This window comes from Bombina bombina, chromosome 6 (assembly GCF_027579735.1).
Source record: "Bombina bombina isolate aBomBom1 chromosome 6, aBomBom1.pri, whole genome shotgun sequence".
Lineage (NCBI taxonomy): Eukaryota > Metazoa > Chordata > Amphibia > Anura > Bombinatoridae > Bombina > Bombina bombina.
The window spans coordinates 993,712,975-993,729,211 of record NC_069504.1 but is presented as its reverse complement, the minus strand read 5'-3'; the positions used below and the strand labels follow the sequence as shown (position 1 = coordinate 993,729,211).

At 36.2% G+C, this 16,237-nt stretch overlaps 1 protein-coding gene across 1 annotated transcript in view; it reads left to right on the top strand.

Moving 5' to 3' along the window:
* ATOX1 (antioxidant 1 copper chaperone) overlaps positions 1–16,237 on the top strand; it is a 63,625-nt gene that overhangs the window by 13,596 nt on the left and 33,792 nt on the right. The window contains exon 2 of the mRNA XM_053718690.1: positions 7,011–7,086. Within this exon, the coding sequence (XP_053574665.1) occupies positions 7,011–7,086 (76 nt within the window). The remainder of the gene's footprint in view (positions 1–7,010; positions 7,087–16,237) is intronic.

The following is a 16,237-nucleotide window of genomic DNA, read 5'->3' as shown; positions in this document are numbered from 1 at the left end:
AAGAATGAAGGCATATCCTAGCCAGTGCCTCACCTGCCTCTGACCTCACTGCACGTCACTGTTATTACTTAGGAGTCTATTAAATACCATCATAATGTAGCGTGACAAGCAATACATGAAGTCACTCAGAACAGACTTATATGGCCCTCAAATATCAGGCTCAATAAACCTCGCAAGGAGCGTTTTAGTAGAGGAGAACAGACAGACACACAGCTAACAGATTATTATCAACACAGGAATAACTTAGCATTTCTAAGGGGCAGTTCTTATATGTAATGTGGCCGAGCGAATAGGTGTTGCTTCCACCAGACTATCATATGGGCATAAGATGGATGCCTCGTAGTTCCTAGTCGCCTGTTTTCCACCTAGATAATAAGAACAGAGTCACATAACTGGAGGCAATCCATCCCACTCTGGTCTATCCCCACTATTGGGTAGATTAGCCGACTCCGACAGCTCGTGTCGCTTCGTGAGACAGGCATGCTGCGATAGGGGTAAGGCCATTCTTTTTATCCAGGGCAAGCCTCATAACACTACCTTGAGGTCCGATGTTGCTCAAAGTCTGCAGACATAGTCCCACCACTTTGCGGCCACTATGTGACCATAGTATATTAGGCTGTAACTTCTGAGGCATGTCCGCTTCCTCTCGGCCAAAGGAAAAGTCAACGATCTTTTCCGGTAGATTACTTCGCGGTCCATAGAGCCTGTCGCCATTCTTCTGTGAATCCCTGGGTTTGAGTCTGTAATCCTCAGTCACGAACTGCATATCGCCGTCATTCTGTGGCTCTCTAGGTCTGGCCCTATTACCTTCTGCCGCTGACTGTATCTCACCTTTCACATCTGTTTAATGTGTGAAGCGCAACTTGTCGCTCTGAGTGTCAGAATGCCTTGTAGGAAACGCTGCTATCAGCATTTGCTCCATTCTATGAATGTGTTCTTGTAGAAGTTTAATGACTGCTTCATCCCTCCAGGGCAACGCCATCTTGGTATCTCTTGGATAGAGTACTGCACTTTCAAAAGTAGTTGTGTTTTATGAGATTGCGTTATAAGTCAATACTAGTATCTGCGTACTTTGTAGCCCAAAGGCCGGGGGGATACATGTGGTAGCCACAGTCGTGCTTTTCACTCTCCAAGAACCAGTGAAGGCCTAGCTAATAAAAGTCCTACGCAGTTTACTTGGATAACACGTCCTGCCGCTCCAAGTGTACGCTCCTCCCCCGTTTTTGAAACATTTATTCACAAGCTTAAACTAAAAACTTTGCTCAATGATATTTAAAGGGCATACATGTTCAAAAATAATATATACTTGGTTAAAGTCATCATTAGACTATTTAGACCTAGCTAAACCCATCTACTGAGTCAAAAACAAGATGAATATGCATGTATCCACCAATCACCAGCTAGCTCATAGTAGAGCATTGCTTGAGAGCCTATCTTGGTATGGTTTTCAACAAAGAGAACCAAGTACATTTGACAGTAGAAGAAAATTAAAACATTTCTTAAAATTGCATTCTCTGTCTCAATCATGGGAGGTCAATTTTGACTTTCATGTTCCTTTTTAAGCATTTGTCACTCCTATTATTATAGTTTATCATTATAGTTTAAACTTATTTCAGTATTTTGGTATTCATCAACTTAAATTATACCTGACAACAAGGTATTACAGGCTTTATTTTGAAAAACCGATGGTCCTTTTTGCTTTGCTTACCATCTGCACAACATACAAGTGTGCTGTCTTCCAGCACGGTGGTACTTTTCCACATTTTCAAATTGCTGGATGAGGAAGGACCAGAGGGGTCATAGCCTGATGACATGCACAATGAGGAAGTTCTTAAACACTCTCTCCTTGACAAGGCAAAGAACTACTGGGAGTGAAAGGGAAGTAGGAGGGATATTTAGAGCTCTGGTAGGTGTCTTTACCGCCTCCTTGTGGCCAAGTGATTCTCTTCTACAGTAAGGACTCGTGGACTCTCACTACCATCAGATAGAAAAAAAATATGCTTGTGGGATTTCCACTCGAGTTTATGAGCTTCTCTTCTTCACATTCCAAAAAAAGCCCAAAAACCTTTTCAATCAAGAAAAAAAAAATCTTAATAGTTCACTTTCATGGGCATGATAGAATTTTTTTTTTTCTTTTCAAATTCTAATTTTGCAGTGCAAATCTATTGTAAGAAATTTCTCCTTGTGTTATTTTGAGCAAACTATTTCACATATAATGTATAACAAGTACATGCCATGACTTAATTGGTGTTTTATTGCTAAATATAACTTGTGTACCATACTTTTTCAGTACAAATATTCCAACCATGATCTTAGAGAATCTTTATGCTTGCTATCAAAGCTTTCCAACTTTAGTGGTTTGTTGCTTGTGTTAAACAAATTCTATCATTCTTATACAAACACGTTAAATTTTTTATATTCGCAAAAGTAAACAGTAATAAAACGCGTGTGTGTTCCATAATTATGACATAGATTATAAAGGTATGAAATGTAAAACGGCTTACTAAAGTGATGCTAAATACATTATTTTGTTTTTGAGCATGAAAGTTAGTAGCATGTGTTTCAATAGGCTACTTTAGTCATCCTTAAACACTGAGATTGGTACCTCTGAAATACCCCAGGTACTGATCTGAGAGTATATGTGGACTCTGACTGGTAAATATGCTGTTGAGCACTACCTACTTGTGAGATAGTTAGGTTAACCCACTTTTTTTTAAAGTTGCTATCTGCTTTGCAATACATTTTGACGTGGCTGTACCACCATAACATACTATTGTTTGTTATATTATTTTATTTTATGATGTAATAAGGCTTTTCAATTACATTTTTTTTTTTTTTTTGGAGCATAAAATATACCCTGTCTAAAGTGTTCTGGTCTTTGGTAAGTATGCATTGCCCACCACATGCACTGTCCTGTTTGGTGGTCATTGGAAACCACTAGTTCTTTCATACACCATTCAAAAGAACTGTGAGTTCTTTTGAGAGAAGGAATGGGGGGTAGTACAAGTCCCTGGCTACTGCACAGACCACAGGCATGTCTTAAAACCTGCAGTAGTGGACTCATGCATGTGACAAAGGTGGTGGGGGAAAAAAGTATGTGCGCTATTGATCCAAGGGGTGTGCTGTGTAACGACTTGGCCGCCTAAAGTGTTGATCGTTGCCAGGAGGAGAAACAGTATGAGCTGTAAAAACACTTAATTTGAAGAGGAAAAAAAAAACAAAAACATGAATGAATGCAATTGGAGTTAGATTGATATCATAGTTAAAATGATGGTAAACTTAATCTTTATGGGACAAATCAGTGTAACAGGCTTTGGTTAAAAATATTTTTTAAAATGCAAGTGTCTAAAAATGGAATGTATTGTAATGGGCAGCTCCTTTCTACAGCTTGCTTGGTTTTGCATGTGCGTCCCTCAAAATGCATAAACAATAACAAAAAGGGCACCCCGATGGTGATATATCGCTAGAGTATAATGCTCCAACTCCACACTGTGTACTAACAATATCCGCAGCACTTAACATGGAGTACACAGTGTGGAGTTGGAGCATTATGTTCTGTTTACACTAGTGATCTATCACTACTGGGGTGGCCCTTTTTTATATTATTTTTTTTAAGTGTTATCATTGGTGCTGTAAGAGAGCCTTAACAGCAAGTAAGCAATTTATCACTACTTATTTAATTTAGCAGATTCAACCGAACTCTTTCTGTACAAACATATTTTGAAAATATTTAATTGTTGCTCTTTTTATGTGGGTGGCAAAATATTTTTTGCTTTGTGTCTTTTTTAAGTTAAGTTTGTATGATTTCCTATTTGGACTTTAAATTATACTCCCTTTTTTCTGTCCGTGTAGTTTATTTTGTATCTATTTACACATATAACAATGGCAATAAGGTATGCTTTATATTTTTCTCTTTTTTAATAGCCTTTGCTCTTAAAAAACATTACTTTACAGCCCATTTAAACTGGGTTCTTATTGTGCAATTTGCCAAATACCTGTAAAAGCAGAAAGCATTCTTGCAACAAGAAACTACTAAAGGATTAAAACCCGATCCCTATGTGTATTGTTTGTATAGAAAAAAATATTTAAATCTGATGAACGATCACTTAAACGTTTTTTAAAATATGTTAATCCGATGTATATTGGACCATTGATATGAACAACCGGTTGTTCTGCTATATTGCTCTAACAAGCAGAGCGTATCATTAGACCAAATAAAAACCAGTTGGTTATAATTTACATTTAAATATTTATTTACATAAAAATGAGTACCAACCATTACAAACTACCATTTGTTTGTATATTAGCTTATATATACATTATATCCAAAACTAAATTCCTATAAAATGTTTAATTTTGCATAGCATAAAAATACAATGTACCTTTATTACCAATGTACCTTATTACCAGTTTTAAAAAGACAGTAAACGTCTTGAGATTTTTATATAAACTGTTTAAAGGCACACTGAACCAAAAATAATTTCTTGTGTGATTCAGAGCATGACTTTGATTTTACTGATTGGTAGATACATGTATCCACTAATAAAAAGCTTAGATGCCTTCTTTTTTCAAATAAAGCTAGCAAGAGAACGAAGAAAAATCGATAATAGGAGTAAATTAAAAAGTTTCTTAAAATTACATGCTCTATCTGAATCACAAAAGAGAAATTTTGGGTTCAGCGTCCCTTTACTTATTCATAATCAAACTTTGCAATATACTTTATTTTCCTGCCTTTTCATGTAATGCTTTAATTGAACATAAGCAATTTCTAATTCTTATAGCTTAAAGGGACACTGTACCCAAAAATGTTCTTTCGTGATTCAGATTGAGCATGAAATTTTAAGCAACTTTCTAATTTACTCCTAGTATCAAATTTTCTTCATTCTCTTGGTATCTTTATTTGAAATGCAAGAATGTAAGTTTAAATGCCGGCCCATTTTTGTGAACATCCTGGGTTGTCCTTGCTGATTGGTGGATAAATTCATCCACCAATAAAAAAGTGCTGTCCAGAGTACTGAAACCAAAAAAAAGCTTAGATGCCTTTTTTTAAAATAATGATAGCAAGAGAATGAAGAAAAATTGATAATAGGAGTAAATTAGATAGTTGCTTAAAATTGCATGCTCTTTATGAATTACAAAAGAAATTTTTTAGGTACAGTGTCCCTTTAAAATACACCATGCTGCCTTTTCAAGATAAACCCATCTACATAGTTTTCTTAATTTGGCATCGTCGGTTAACAACTGCAAAACAATGCATTTTTTTGTACTTTCACCTAGATTACAAGTTGTGCGCTAAACCGGGTGCGTAAAGAACACAAAAAAATTTGCGTTATTGCATTTTCCATAGCGCTGCCATTACAAGTTGCTAAAAAACCTTGCTGTGCGATAAGCTCCATAATGCACAAAAGCCAAGGGCTGAGTTTCCATGCTCGTACACACTTTCCCCCATAGACATCAATGGAGAGAGTGTGTTAGAAAAAAAGCTAACACCTGAAATCGCGGAATGGCAATCGCCGTAACGCAACCCCATTGATGTCTATTAGGTTTAAAAGTAACTTTCTTTTCCCAACGCCCTAACCTAAACCCCTAGTCTAAACACTGCTAATCCGCCACCCCCGACACTAAATAAAGCGATTAACCCCTAAACCGCCGCCCTCACTTTGGTACTAATGAAACTTACAATATAACAATCTTTAAATAAAAACAACTTACCTGTGAAATAAAAAAAAAAACTTAAGTTTTTAAACTATAAATTAAACTAACATTACTGTTTTAAATAAATGAAATAAACGAAAAATACAATATTAAATCATCCTAACACTCCAAAAAATAATAAACACTAACATTGCAAAAAATAAAAGAAATCTTAGATTACAAAATCATTCAAAATAATAAAAATGACACCTAATGTACTAGCCCTCTAAAAATTAAAAAGCCCCCCCAAATATAACACCCCCTAACCTAACAATAAACTACCAATAGCCCTTAAAAGGGCCTTTTTGTAGGTCATTGCCCTAAGTTAAACAGCTCTTTTACCTACTAAAAATTACTAAGTCCCCCCCCAACGGTAAAACCCATCCCACACCAACCAACCCCCCCAAAATAAATAACCCAAGTCTAAAAAAAAAACCTAAGCTACCCATTGCCCCTAAAGGGGCATTTGTATGGGCATTGCCCTTAAAAGGGCATTCAGCTCTTTTAATGCCCATCCCTAATATTAAAAAAAATACCCCAAAAAAACTAATACTAACCCCAGGAAATCTACTCACGGTTCCTGAAGTCTGGACATCCATCTTCATTCAGGCGGCGACATCTTGATCCATTGCATCTTCTATCTTCATCCCAGTGGCGCGGGGGGTGGGGGGGCAAGGCCCATACAAATGCCCCTTTTTATTGGTAATGAGTAGCTTATATATATAATTTTTTTTTTTAACTCCTTTTTTTTTTTATTTAAATTTTTTTTTTATTTGGGGGTTTACTGTTTTTAGGTAAAAGAGCTGTTCAACTTAGGGCAATTCCCTACAAAAGGCTCTTTTAAGGGCTATTGGTAGTGTGTTAGGTTAGGGGGCGGGGTTATTTTGTTTATTTTTTGTAATCTTAGATTATTATTTTTTTTCTTTCGTAATGTTAGTGTTTATTATTTTTAATCGTAGTGTTAGGTTTTTTTATTTTTCATTTATTTAAAATAGTAATGTTAATTTATAGTTTAAACTTAATTGTTTTTTTTTTTTTAAATTTGTTTTAAAATAGTGTTATTGTAACATTTTTTTAATTTAAATTTAGGGGGTGTTAGGTTTATGGGTTAATAGTTTAATTTAGTGTGTTGCAATGTGGGGGCCGGCAGTTTAGGGGTTAATGGGTTTAGTTTATTAGTATTGATGTGGGGTATTGTCAGTGTGTTTTTCCAGTGATCAGAATCCTAAAATGATTCTAATGTTAATACATAAACAGTATTTTAAAACAGATTTGCTTTTTTATCTAACTTTACAATTCTGTTTGTTTTGTTGTAGACACAGGAGTTTTTCGTGGATATGACCTGTGGTGGTTGCTCAACTGCTGTGACCCGTGTTCTTTCTAAACTTCAAGGTGAGTGGGAACTAGTGTCTAACACCACAGAGGGCTTTATCCTGTGTATAGCTGCAGTGAGGTACTAAGGATGCAAACTGAATTTCACCACTTGTCAAACAATGGCACAGGAAGCAGGAATACAAGTCAAGTCTTTCTAGTCCGTACACACTCTGTGCCAGCAATAGACTTGTGTCCAAATCACATTTACTGAAAAAACATGCACCGGATTTTCCTTCTAATAAAAATTTTAATGTCAGCTGGAAATGATTTGTAAAAAGAATACAATGCATGCAAAAGCATTATTTATCCTCTCAAATGCTCAAATCTGTACAGGTGTATGTGTATATATATATATATATATATATATATATATATATATATATATATATATATATATATATATATATATATAATATACTGATGAAGGGTAGTGCATACCCGAAAACGTTTCATTAAACTTAACCTCTGTTATTCCCTAAAAAAAGTCCTGTGAATATATATAGAACTGCGCACGTTTATTTAGAGAACATAACTAAAGATGTTTATATAAAAGTCTCAAGATGTTTACCGTCCCATTAAGAGAAGAGTGAAAAATAGAGCAGTATCTAATTCCTTATAGCTATAATGTGTTTATCTTTGGCCATTCCTGTAGACATTCCAACCTGTATCACAAGTCTCCCTCTGCAGAGCAGCAAATAACTAGTTATATTGATGTGCTATTGAATTGTATAAAGGTATTTTTGCAGTTATTTGTTGTGTTTTTGTTTTCTTATTATTAATACTAGCTGCGTAGGCCTCTCAAACCTTTTTTCCTAATGAGTTTTACAGATAAATTACCACTCAAACAAGTTGTCCCACTTAAGGACTATTACAAGGATGTGTTTAAAATGAAGTAGGGATATTTTGTAAGGTCAAACATTTTATCAATTGGTCAGCTGTTCCCAGAGAACTATTTCTTTTGTGAATAGGAAGAAACGTTGTTACACATTATAGCTATGAGGAATTAGAGATTGCTCTGTATTTTTCACTTGCCCTTTTATACTCTAGAGTCTAGAGCACTGGATACATTTGTTAATATCCTCTAATTTTTAAGGATTACTTTTATTAAAAGTTTTAGGGAAACAACTTAAAGGGACAGTACACAATAAAATAGTTTTTTCCTTAATGTTTTTCCAATTACTTTTTTTTTTTTTTTTTTGTTACCAGCTGCAGAGTATAAAATGTATGAGATTTGCTTTCTTAAGGCTTATTTGTGTATATGAATTAGCTGATTACACAACCTAATAAAATGAGTTGAGCTTGTAGGTATAATCAGATATCAATACTTTTATCATATTGTGTACATATACCTGCTTCTTTATCTTATCTGTCCATAAACTAATCACCAATACTTTGGAGAGAACAATGGAAAATTAACATTGTATTACCTTATCTCTTCTATAACCCACTGGGAGTGTAATTTCTTCTATTGGCTGTGTTAACACAGCTTGGCCTTGAGACCCAAAACTTTCAGAATGGGTGGGGATACCACAGGCTAAATAAATAAATTCCAATATAAGGGTAAAAGAAATACTTGTAAACAATTTAATACACTCCAGCAGGTGTGGATCACTGGGAACAAATTAAAGGGGAGAAAAATTTTGAGTAAACTGTCCCTTTAAAGCTCATTCTTACCTTGCATATCCTGGAAGAAATAAAACGAAAGTTAATACAAAATTTTGGAAATTCAAACCCCCTTTACTATCACTTACCTAATGCTTCTATAGTAAACAATGTGCTTATTCTGTATTCTCTCTGCTTTTGAGTCACAAGCACTCAAAACTCACTAATTTCAGTCTGGCAGAAGCTTTAAGTGCAGTGTTAAAGGGTTACTAAACCCAATTTTTCTCTATATAATGATTCGGATTGAGCATGCAATTTAAAGCAACTTTCTAATTTACTCCTATAGTCCATTTTTTTTCTTTGTTCTCGTGGTATCTTTATTTGAAAAAGCAGTATTGAAAGCTTAGGAGTCAGCTAATTTTTGTTCCAGCTCCCTGGATAGCGCTTGCTGATTGGTGGCTACATTTAGCCACCAATCAGCCAGCGCTAACCAGGTGCTAAACCTAAGTTGGGCCAGATCCTAAGCTTTCATTTCTGCTTTTTAAAATACCAAGAAAATTAAGAAAAATTGATAATATGAGTAAATTAAAAAGTTGCTTAAAATTGTATACTCCGAATCATGAAAGATAGAAATTAGGTTTAGTAGTGCAATAATGTAATGCTTTAACCCTTTGAGTGCTAACGACGGCTCTGAGCCGTCGCAAATTGTCCCAGTCAGGTGCTGACGATGGCTGAGCTGTTGATAGTACTCGCCGACCGTTAGCGCAATCTGGGGGCTCACACCCAGGCGATCTGGCTTGAATAGTGAGAGGCATCGCCAGGGCTTCGCGCGGTGATATAGGACAATATAGGGAAATCAGGGCATGCTGCTTAGAAACCTGTATCTCGGGCATCTAAACAGCTACAGACCCTAACCTTTCCAACGGTATAAGTCTTGGGGATCTGGAAAAAAAGTATAAAAGTAAAAAATATTTAAAAATAAAATAAAAATAATCTCAAATCCAGCTTAGCACCCAGGTGGGAAATGGCCACACACTTTTTTTTTTTTTTTTTTTTTTTTTAATTAAATTTTTTATTTGAAACAAAAAAAGATGGGGGTTTTTTTTGTTATTTTTTTTTTTTTTTTCTTTCAATAAAAAAAATGTAATTGTATACACACAAAAATATTTCAATTCAAAGCTAAAATCTAACAGGAATATAATGTTTAACAATTCAAGGGGACTTTCATTGAGCACCTCATGCCGCCCACAGCAGTACGCTATTTTGTCATTGAGGTGATGTTAGCCATATACAGCATAATGCCAATTAGGCCACACCGCTATTGGCTAAGAGGTGGAAACGTCACCTCATTGAAAAAAAATAGCGATCTACCGTGGGAGGCCTGAGGCGTTCAGTGCGACATACGCTGCAGGCAAATAAAGGAACTTTCAGCATAAAGTATTTATATTTCATGACTGAAAGTCCCCTTTTATTTGTAGCCCTGGTAAATCCTAGTGTTTAAAAAAAACGATAGGATTTACCATTACTTTAAGGTAATTCATCAATTCATTTGCCAAAACACGTTCCAATCAGTATTTAACCCGTTTACTGCATAAAGAAAATCTAAAAATTATTTACACATATGGATCTTTTGCTTTGTGGCTATCGCTGATATCCAAAGGATTAATTAGCACCAAGGAGAAAATCGGTCTGTGGAAGTATGCGTTTCACATTTGCCTGGGGTTATTGTCCCATAATCTGTATTACTTTCTGTTCCTCTTAATTGCTTCCTTCAACCACAGGCTCCCTTACTTGGACATGAGCCAAATTCCTCCTTTCAGTTCTTTTTATTATTAACTAATCAGCACAAACTCTGATTACTTTTTTTTTTTTTTTTTTTTTTTTTAAATAGGGAAAAAGTAAAGATAGTTGGAACTGACTACACCCTGCAGTTTCCCAGTAGAGCTCATTATGGGTCAGATTTGTTGCAATAAAAAAATATAGCAATTGAAGACTGAAGCAGTAGCACAGATGATTAGTGTTGGTAAAATGAAATACTCTCCAAGGTAATAATGTTCACTTTTACTTCCAAGCAAAACATACTGTGCTTCATGAACCCCGGAGTGATCTGTCTTAGGGCTAACTTTGGAATTTGATGAGCTCCCTTGATACCATAGTTTGCTCTCATTCATTTGTGAGCCTATATCTAACATTTTTTGCTGATTTATTTATATGCAGTTGATGTTCTGAGTTTGATTCATTACAGTAAATCAAATACCAGAATATTTAGGTTTAAGTGCAAATTCACTTGCTGTTACAGAGCTTGAATTTAATAGGTAAGCAATTCTTTCCATGTGTTGTTAAAATGCCCACACTCCCTAGAGAGGCCAAAAAGCAAAGTCTGTAAGATGCAAATAAGATAGCTGGTTTTAGGCAATTGGCAAAACAAGGTTTTGCAAAACAAGAGTGGTTCATGGGTAAACCTCTTAAAAAGTCTGGTGTAAATGCCCCTGTGCTCTGATCTAACCAATCACTGTGCAGAAAAGTGCAGCCCCAGGTAAATTTAAGTATAATAAAGGCACTCCAGTCTCTGATAATAGCAGAAACTTACAGATTACATTTTGTGTTTAATCTTTTATTTATTTTTTCTTTGGGTTGGAAGTATGGAATATTCACCATGCTGTGATATGCACCTTTGGCCAGAATTTGTGTCTGGATACTTGCAGTATTCCTAGCATGGTGGGAAGGACAAACATAGGTAGGGATAGCATTTTAAATTAAAAATAAATAAATATACTGTGTGTATATATATATATATATATATATATATATATATATATATATATATATATATATATATATATATATATATTTATTTATTTATTTATTTTTTTAAGAATAGCAAGTTAAAATCTTAAGAGTAAATGTGCTGGTGTATGTCATATCATTGGGAACTGTGCAATATATCTATATCTATCTATCTATATCTATCTATATCTATCTATATCTCCAGTACTGAATTAACAAACATATTTAACTATTTTACTTTGGATAAATGAGGGTTTTAAAGTATAAGGTGTCAGTGATGTGCAGCTCTTTAGATAAGCACACTGATGTTATACACTTTATTATAGATTTGTTATTAAAAACAATACGCTTAATGGGTATATCTAACCAGCCTTGCCAGAATGAGAGATGTTGGATCATTATCTACAGTATATACCTACTTCAGTATTATTCCATAGACTTTGTTCTGTTAAAGCTGGTTAGTAGCAATGCAAGTGTTCTGATGTATTGCTAGATTTAGAGCAGAAGACCATAATTACATGCAAAATGGTTTTAATAAAGGGAAAGGTTCTGTCTGATTCTTGCAAGTTTATTTTCGACTTTCAAGTAATTTTAAGACACTTTTAAAATCACTTCAATTTGCAAATGTGCTTTGTTCTCTTGGTATCCATTGTTGAAAATGAATATGCACATATCCTACACTAGTGGGAGCTAGTTGGTGATTGGTACCTGCACACATTTGTCTCTTGTGATTGGCTGACTAGATGTGTTCAGCTAGCTGCCAGTAATGCAATGATGTTCATTCAGCAAAGGATACAAGAAAATTAAGCATATTTAATAATAAGAGTAAATTTGAAAGTTGTTTGTTTAAAATTGTATGTTCTATCCAAATCATGAATTACATTTTTGGGGTTTACTATCTATCCCTTTAACAGATGATTAGAAAACTGAGCTGTTCTAACACTTACATTTTACAATATTGACAGGATACAGCATCGCATGACCACAAGGACTACATCATCTCCTTAAATCGGGCCCTTAATTCTAGAGGCACACAGATGCCAAAGATATTTTCAGATATTTATACCATAGATAATAGAGGCCCCATGATGATAAACTTGCCAGCATGGTGTGAAACAACGCTTTTTTTTAGCATTATGTTGTAATGTAGCCCCCTTCGCACCCTGAGCTTCATAATGAGAGAAACAGTTCCTAAAATGATTTGAGGGACCTTGCAGTACTGCTGAGACGTCTTGGATAATCTCACTAGAGCAGAGAGTTTTAGATCATTGGACACAACCAGACAGGATTTACCAGTTACCAGAAATAACTAGTTCATTGTGCTGAGCTAAGCTGTTGTGCTTAGATGTATGGAAGTTACCTTTGAAACAATTCTAAGTGTAAAACTACAGTATGTTGAAGGGACAGTAAAGTCAAAATTAAACTTACATTTATTAAATAGCATATTTTTAAAAAAATTCAAATTTGCTTTGTTTTCTTGATATCCTTTGTAGAAGAGTAAACCAAGGTGAGCCCAGGAGTGTGTGTGTGTCTTTACCTAATAATAATAATAATATTATTTATTTGTTGTTTGTTTATAAAGCAGCGACATATTACTCAGCCCATCTGGCACCAGTTTTTGCAACATTGTTTATAGCAATTTATACATAGTTGCAAATTATGCTGCCATAAACTGCTGAAGACACATCTACGCTTCTAAGCTCCTATCAGGCTACCTAGGTTTACTCTTAAAAAATGATACCAATAGAACAAAGCAAATGTAATAATAGTAGTAGGTTGGATATTTAGAAAAATAGATGAAAATAAAGAAGCAGGTAATACAATAATGTCCATAAATAAAGAGAGAAGCGCTCAACCTGGAAACGAACAATAGCATAATGGCTTGTTCTATGGCTAGTTACCACCCAAGAAGCAGCCTCTTTTTGCTCAACATGTGCCTTTCACAGAGAAGAACTTTCCTGAAGCATATCAGTCTGATCCTGACTTCACAGTACAGTCCAGCCCCGAAATACCAGGCAATCCTCCTCTGAACGAGAGAAACAGCAAAACCCCAGACGTACGTTTCGGCCTATTGTGGGCCTCGTCAGTGAGGTGCAGCCATATCCCTCTAGGCACACTGAGCAACGGGTCCACGTCTGGATTCCCGCATCACACTTAGGGAGACTTCCCAAAATGTCATAATTTGCATAAATAAAAAAAGAGAAGCGCTCAACCTGGAAACGAACAATAGCATAATAGCTTGTTCTATGGCTAGTTACCACCCAAGAAGCAGCCTCTTTTTGCTCAACATGTGCCTTTCACAGAGAAAAACTTTCCTGAAGCATATCAGTCTGATCCTGACTTCACAGTACAGTCCAGCTCCGAAATACCAGGCAATCCTCCTCTGAACGAGAGAAACAGCAAAACTGCTTCTAGGGTGGTAACTAGCCATAGAACAAGCTATTATGCTATTGTTCGTTCCCAGGTTGAGCGCTTCTCTCTTTTTATTTATGCAAATTATGACACTTAGGGAAGTCTCCCTAAGTGTGATGCGGGAATCCAGACGTGGACCCGTTGCTCAGTGTGCCTAGAGGGATATGGCTGCACCTCACTGACGAGGCCCACAATAGGCCGAAACGTACGTCTGGGGTTTTGCTGTTTCTCTTGCTCAGAGAGGGATTGCCTGGTATTTTGGGGCTGGACTGTACTGTGAAGTCAGGATCAGACTGATATGCTACAGGAAAGTTCTTCTCTGTGAAAGGCACATATTGCGCAAAAAGAGGCTGCTTCTAGGGTGGTAACTAGCCATAGAACAAGCTATTATGCTATTGTTCGTTCCCAGGTTGAGCGCTTCTCTCTTTTTATTAATACAATAATGTCATCTGTTAAAGAGTGACACTAGCTACACTAAAGCTACAAAAGTGTTTTATTCGGTTTGCTTAAAGGGACATAATACTCAAATGCTAAATCACTTGAAACTGATGCAGTATAACTGTAAAAAGCTGACAGGAAAATATCACCTGAGCATCTCTATATAAAAAAGGAAGATATTTTACCTCACAATTTCCTCAGCTCAGCAGAGTAAGTTCTTTGTAAAAAGTTATACTCGGCTGCTCCCAGCTGCAGGTAAAAATAAAAATAAAATGAAGAAATGAACAGCAGCCAATCGGCATCAGCAGTGCTGAGGTCATGAACTCTTACTGTGATCTCATGAGATTTGACTTAACTCTCATGAGATTTCATAGTAAGCTTCCTTTACCTGATTGGTGAAATAATATGAGAGTTCACGAGGCTCATCCCCTAAGATGTCCCAGGATCCCAGGACAGACACACTAAAATGCTGCTTAGAAATCCTTTACAATGGGAGGTGGCTACTGAGGAACTTTTGATGTAAAATATCTTTCTTTTTTACATAGAGATGTTCAGGTGATATTTTCTAGTCAGCATTTTACAGCTATGCTGCATCACTTTCAAGTGTTTAAACATTTGGGTATTATGGCCCTTTAAGCATCACAGATTTCATCAAACTACACACAGTCATTCATAAATATATAAAAACACATAATGTCCCAGGTAATAAGTCCAATGAAAACCAGGTGCCGGCACAGATGCTGTATGTACTAATCCCGGGCACTTGCTGCACATAAGCACTCTCTGGGACTGAACTGAAATATAGCAGCAATAAAAAGTACCTTGAAATGATCTCTCCAGGAGCTGTAATCCAAATAGCCACCAGCTTATAGTCTACTCCTATCCACAACCGAACTGGTGCAAGGAAGAACGCCCCATGCCAATGTCTGTGGCAGAGCGTAGTAATCCCCTTCAAACTTCTGTTGTGTGCCCACACTGCACTTTAGAAACGGAGCGGAGCACCAGCCATACAGTTATACTCCCACTCAGCGATCTTAGGACGGTCATATAAAGCTGATATTGGTGTGGAGCGTTCTTCCTTGCATGTTGCACCAGTTTGGTTGCGGCTAGGAGCTGACTATAAGCTGGTGGCTATTTGGATTACAGCTCCTGGAGAGATCATTTCAAGGTACTTTTTATTGCTACTTTATTTCAGTTCAGTCCCAGAGTGTGCTTATATGCACTAAGTGCCCAGGCATAGTATATGCAGCATCTGTTGCCGGCACCTGATTTTCATTGCACTTAGTACCTGGGATATTTATGTGTTTTTATAGATCTATGAATGACTGTGTGTAGTTTGATTAAATCTGTGCAGCTTAAGTAAACCTAATAAAACACTTTTGTAGCTTTAATATGGTTTGTATCACTCTTTAGCAGCTGATAATAATGTATCACCTGCTGCTTTCCTTTCATATTTTTTTTATAATTTAGTCGTGACAGCCAGCACGACAACTGATAGTGACAGAGGGTTTGAATGTACTAAGGCTCACTTGGACTCTGATATTAAAAACAAACAAAGACTGATTCATTGACACAGCCTTTCTCCAGACCCCAGTAATAAGGTACATTTTTAGGCTAGTTATCGTGCCTAACGTATACAATTCACCAAGATCACTATGCTGTACCAACTTCAGGACTTGGATACTGGACTGCTCTTCACCTTTCTGTGCACAGAATGGAAGCTCAGGGGTCTCATATTCTTTTATCAGGAAGTCAAGGAAGATACCACCAGTGGGTTTAGTTGGAGGCCACCTCATCCTTCAACCTGCGGCCTCCCTAAAAAGTCCCAGAATACTAGAGCTGGGAGTAAAATAACCACTTGAATATATTCAGTAGAACAAAACACTATCTGCAGGATATCACAGGTTAGCTTTAGCTTTTCCTCATCACT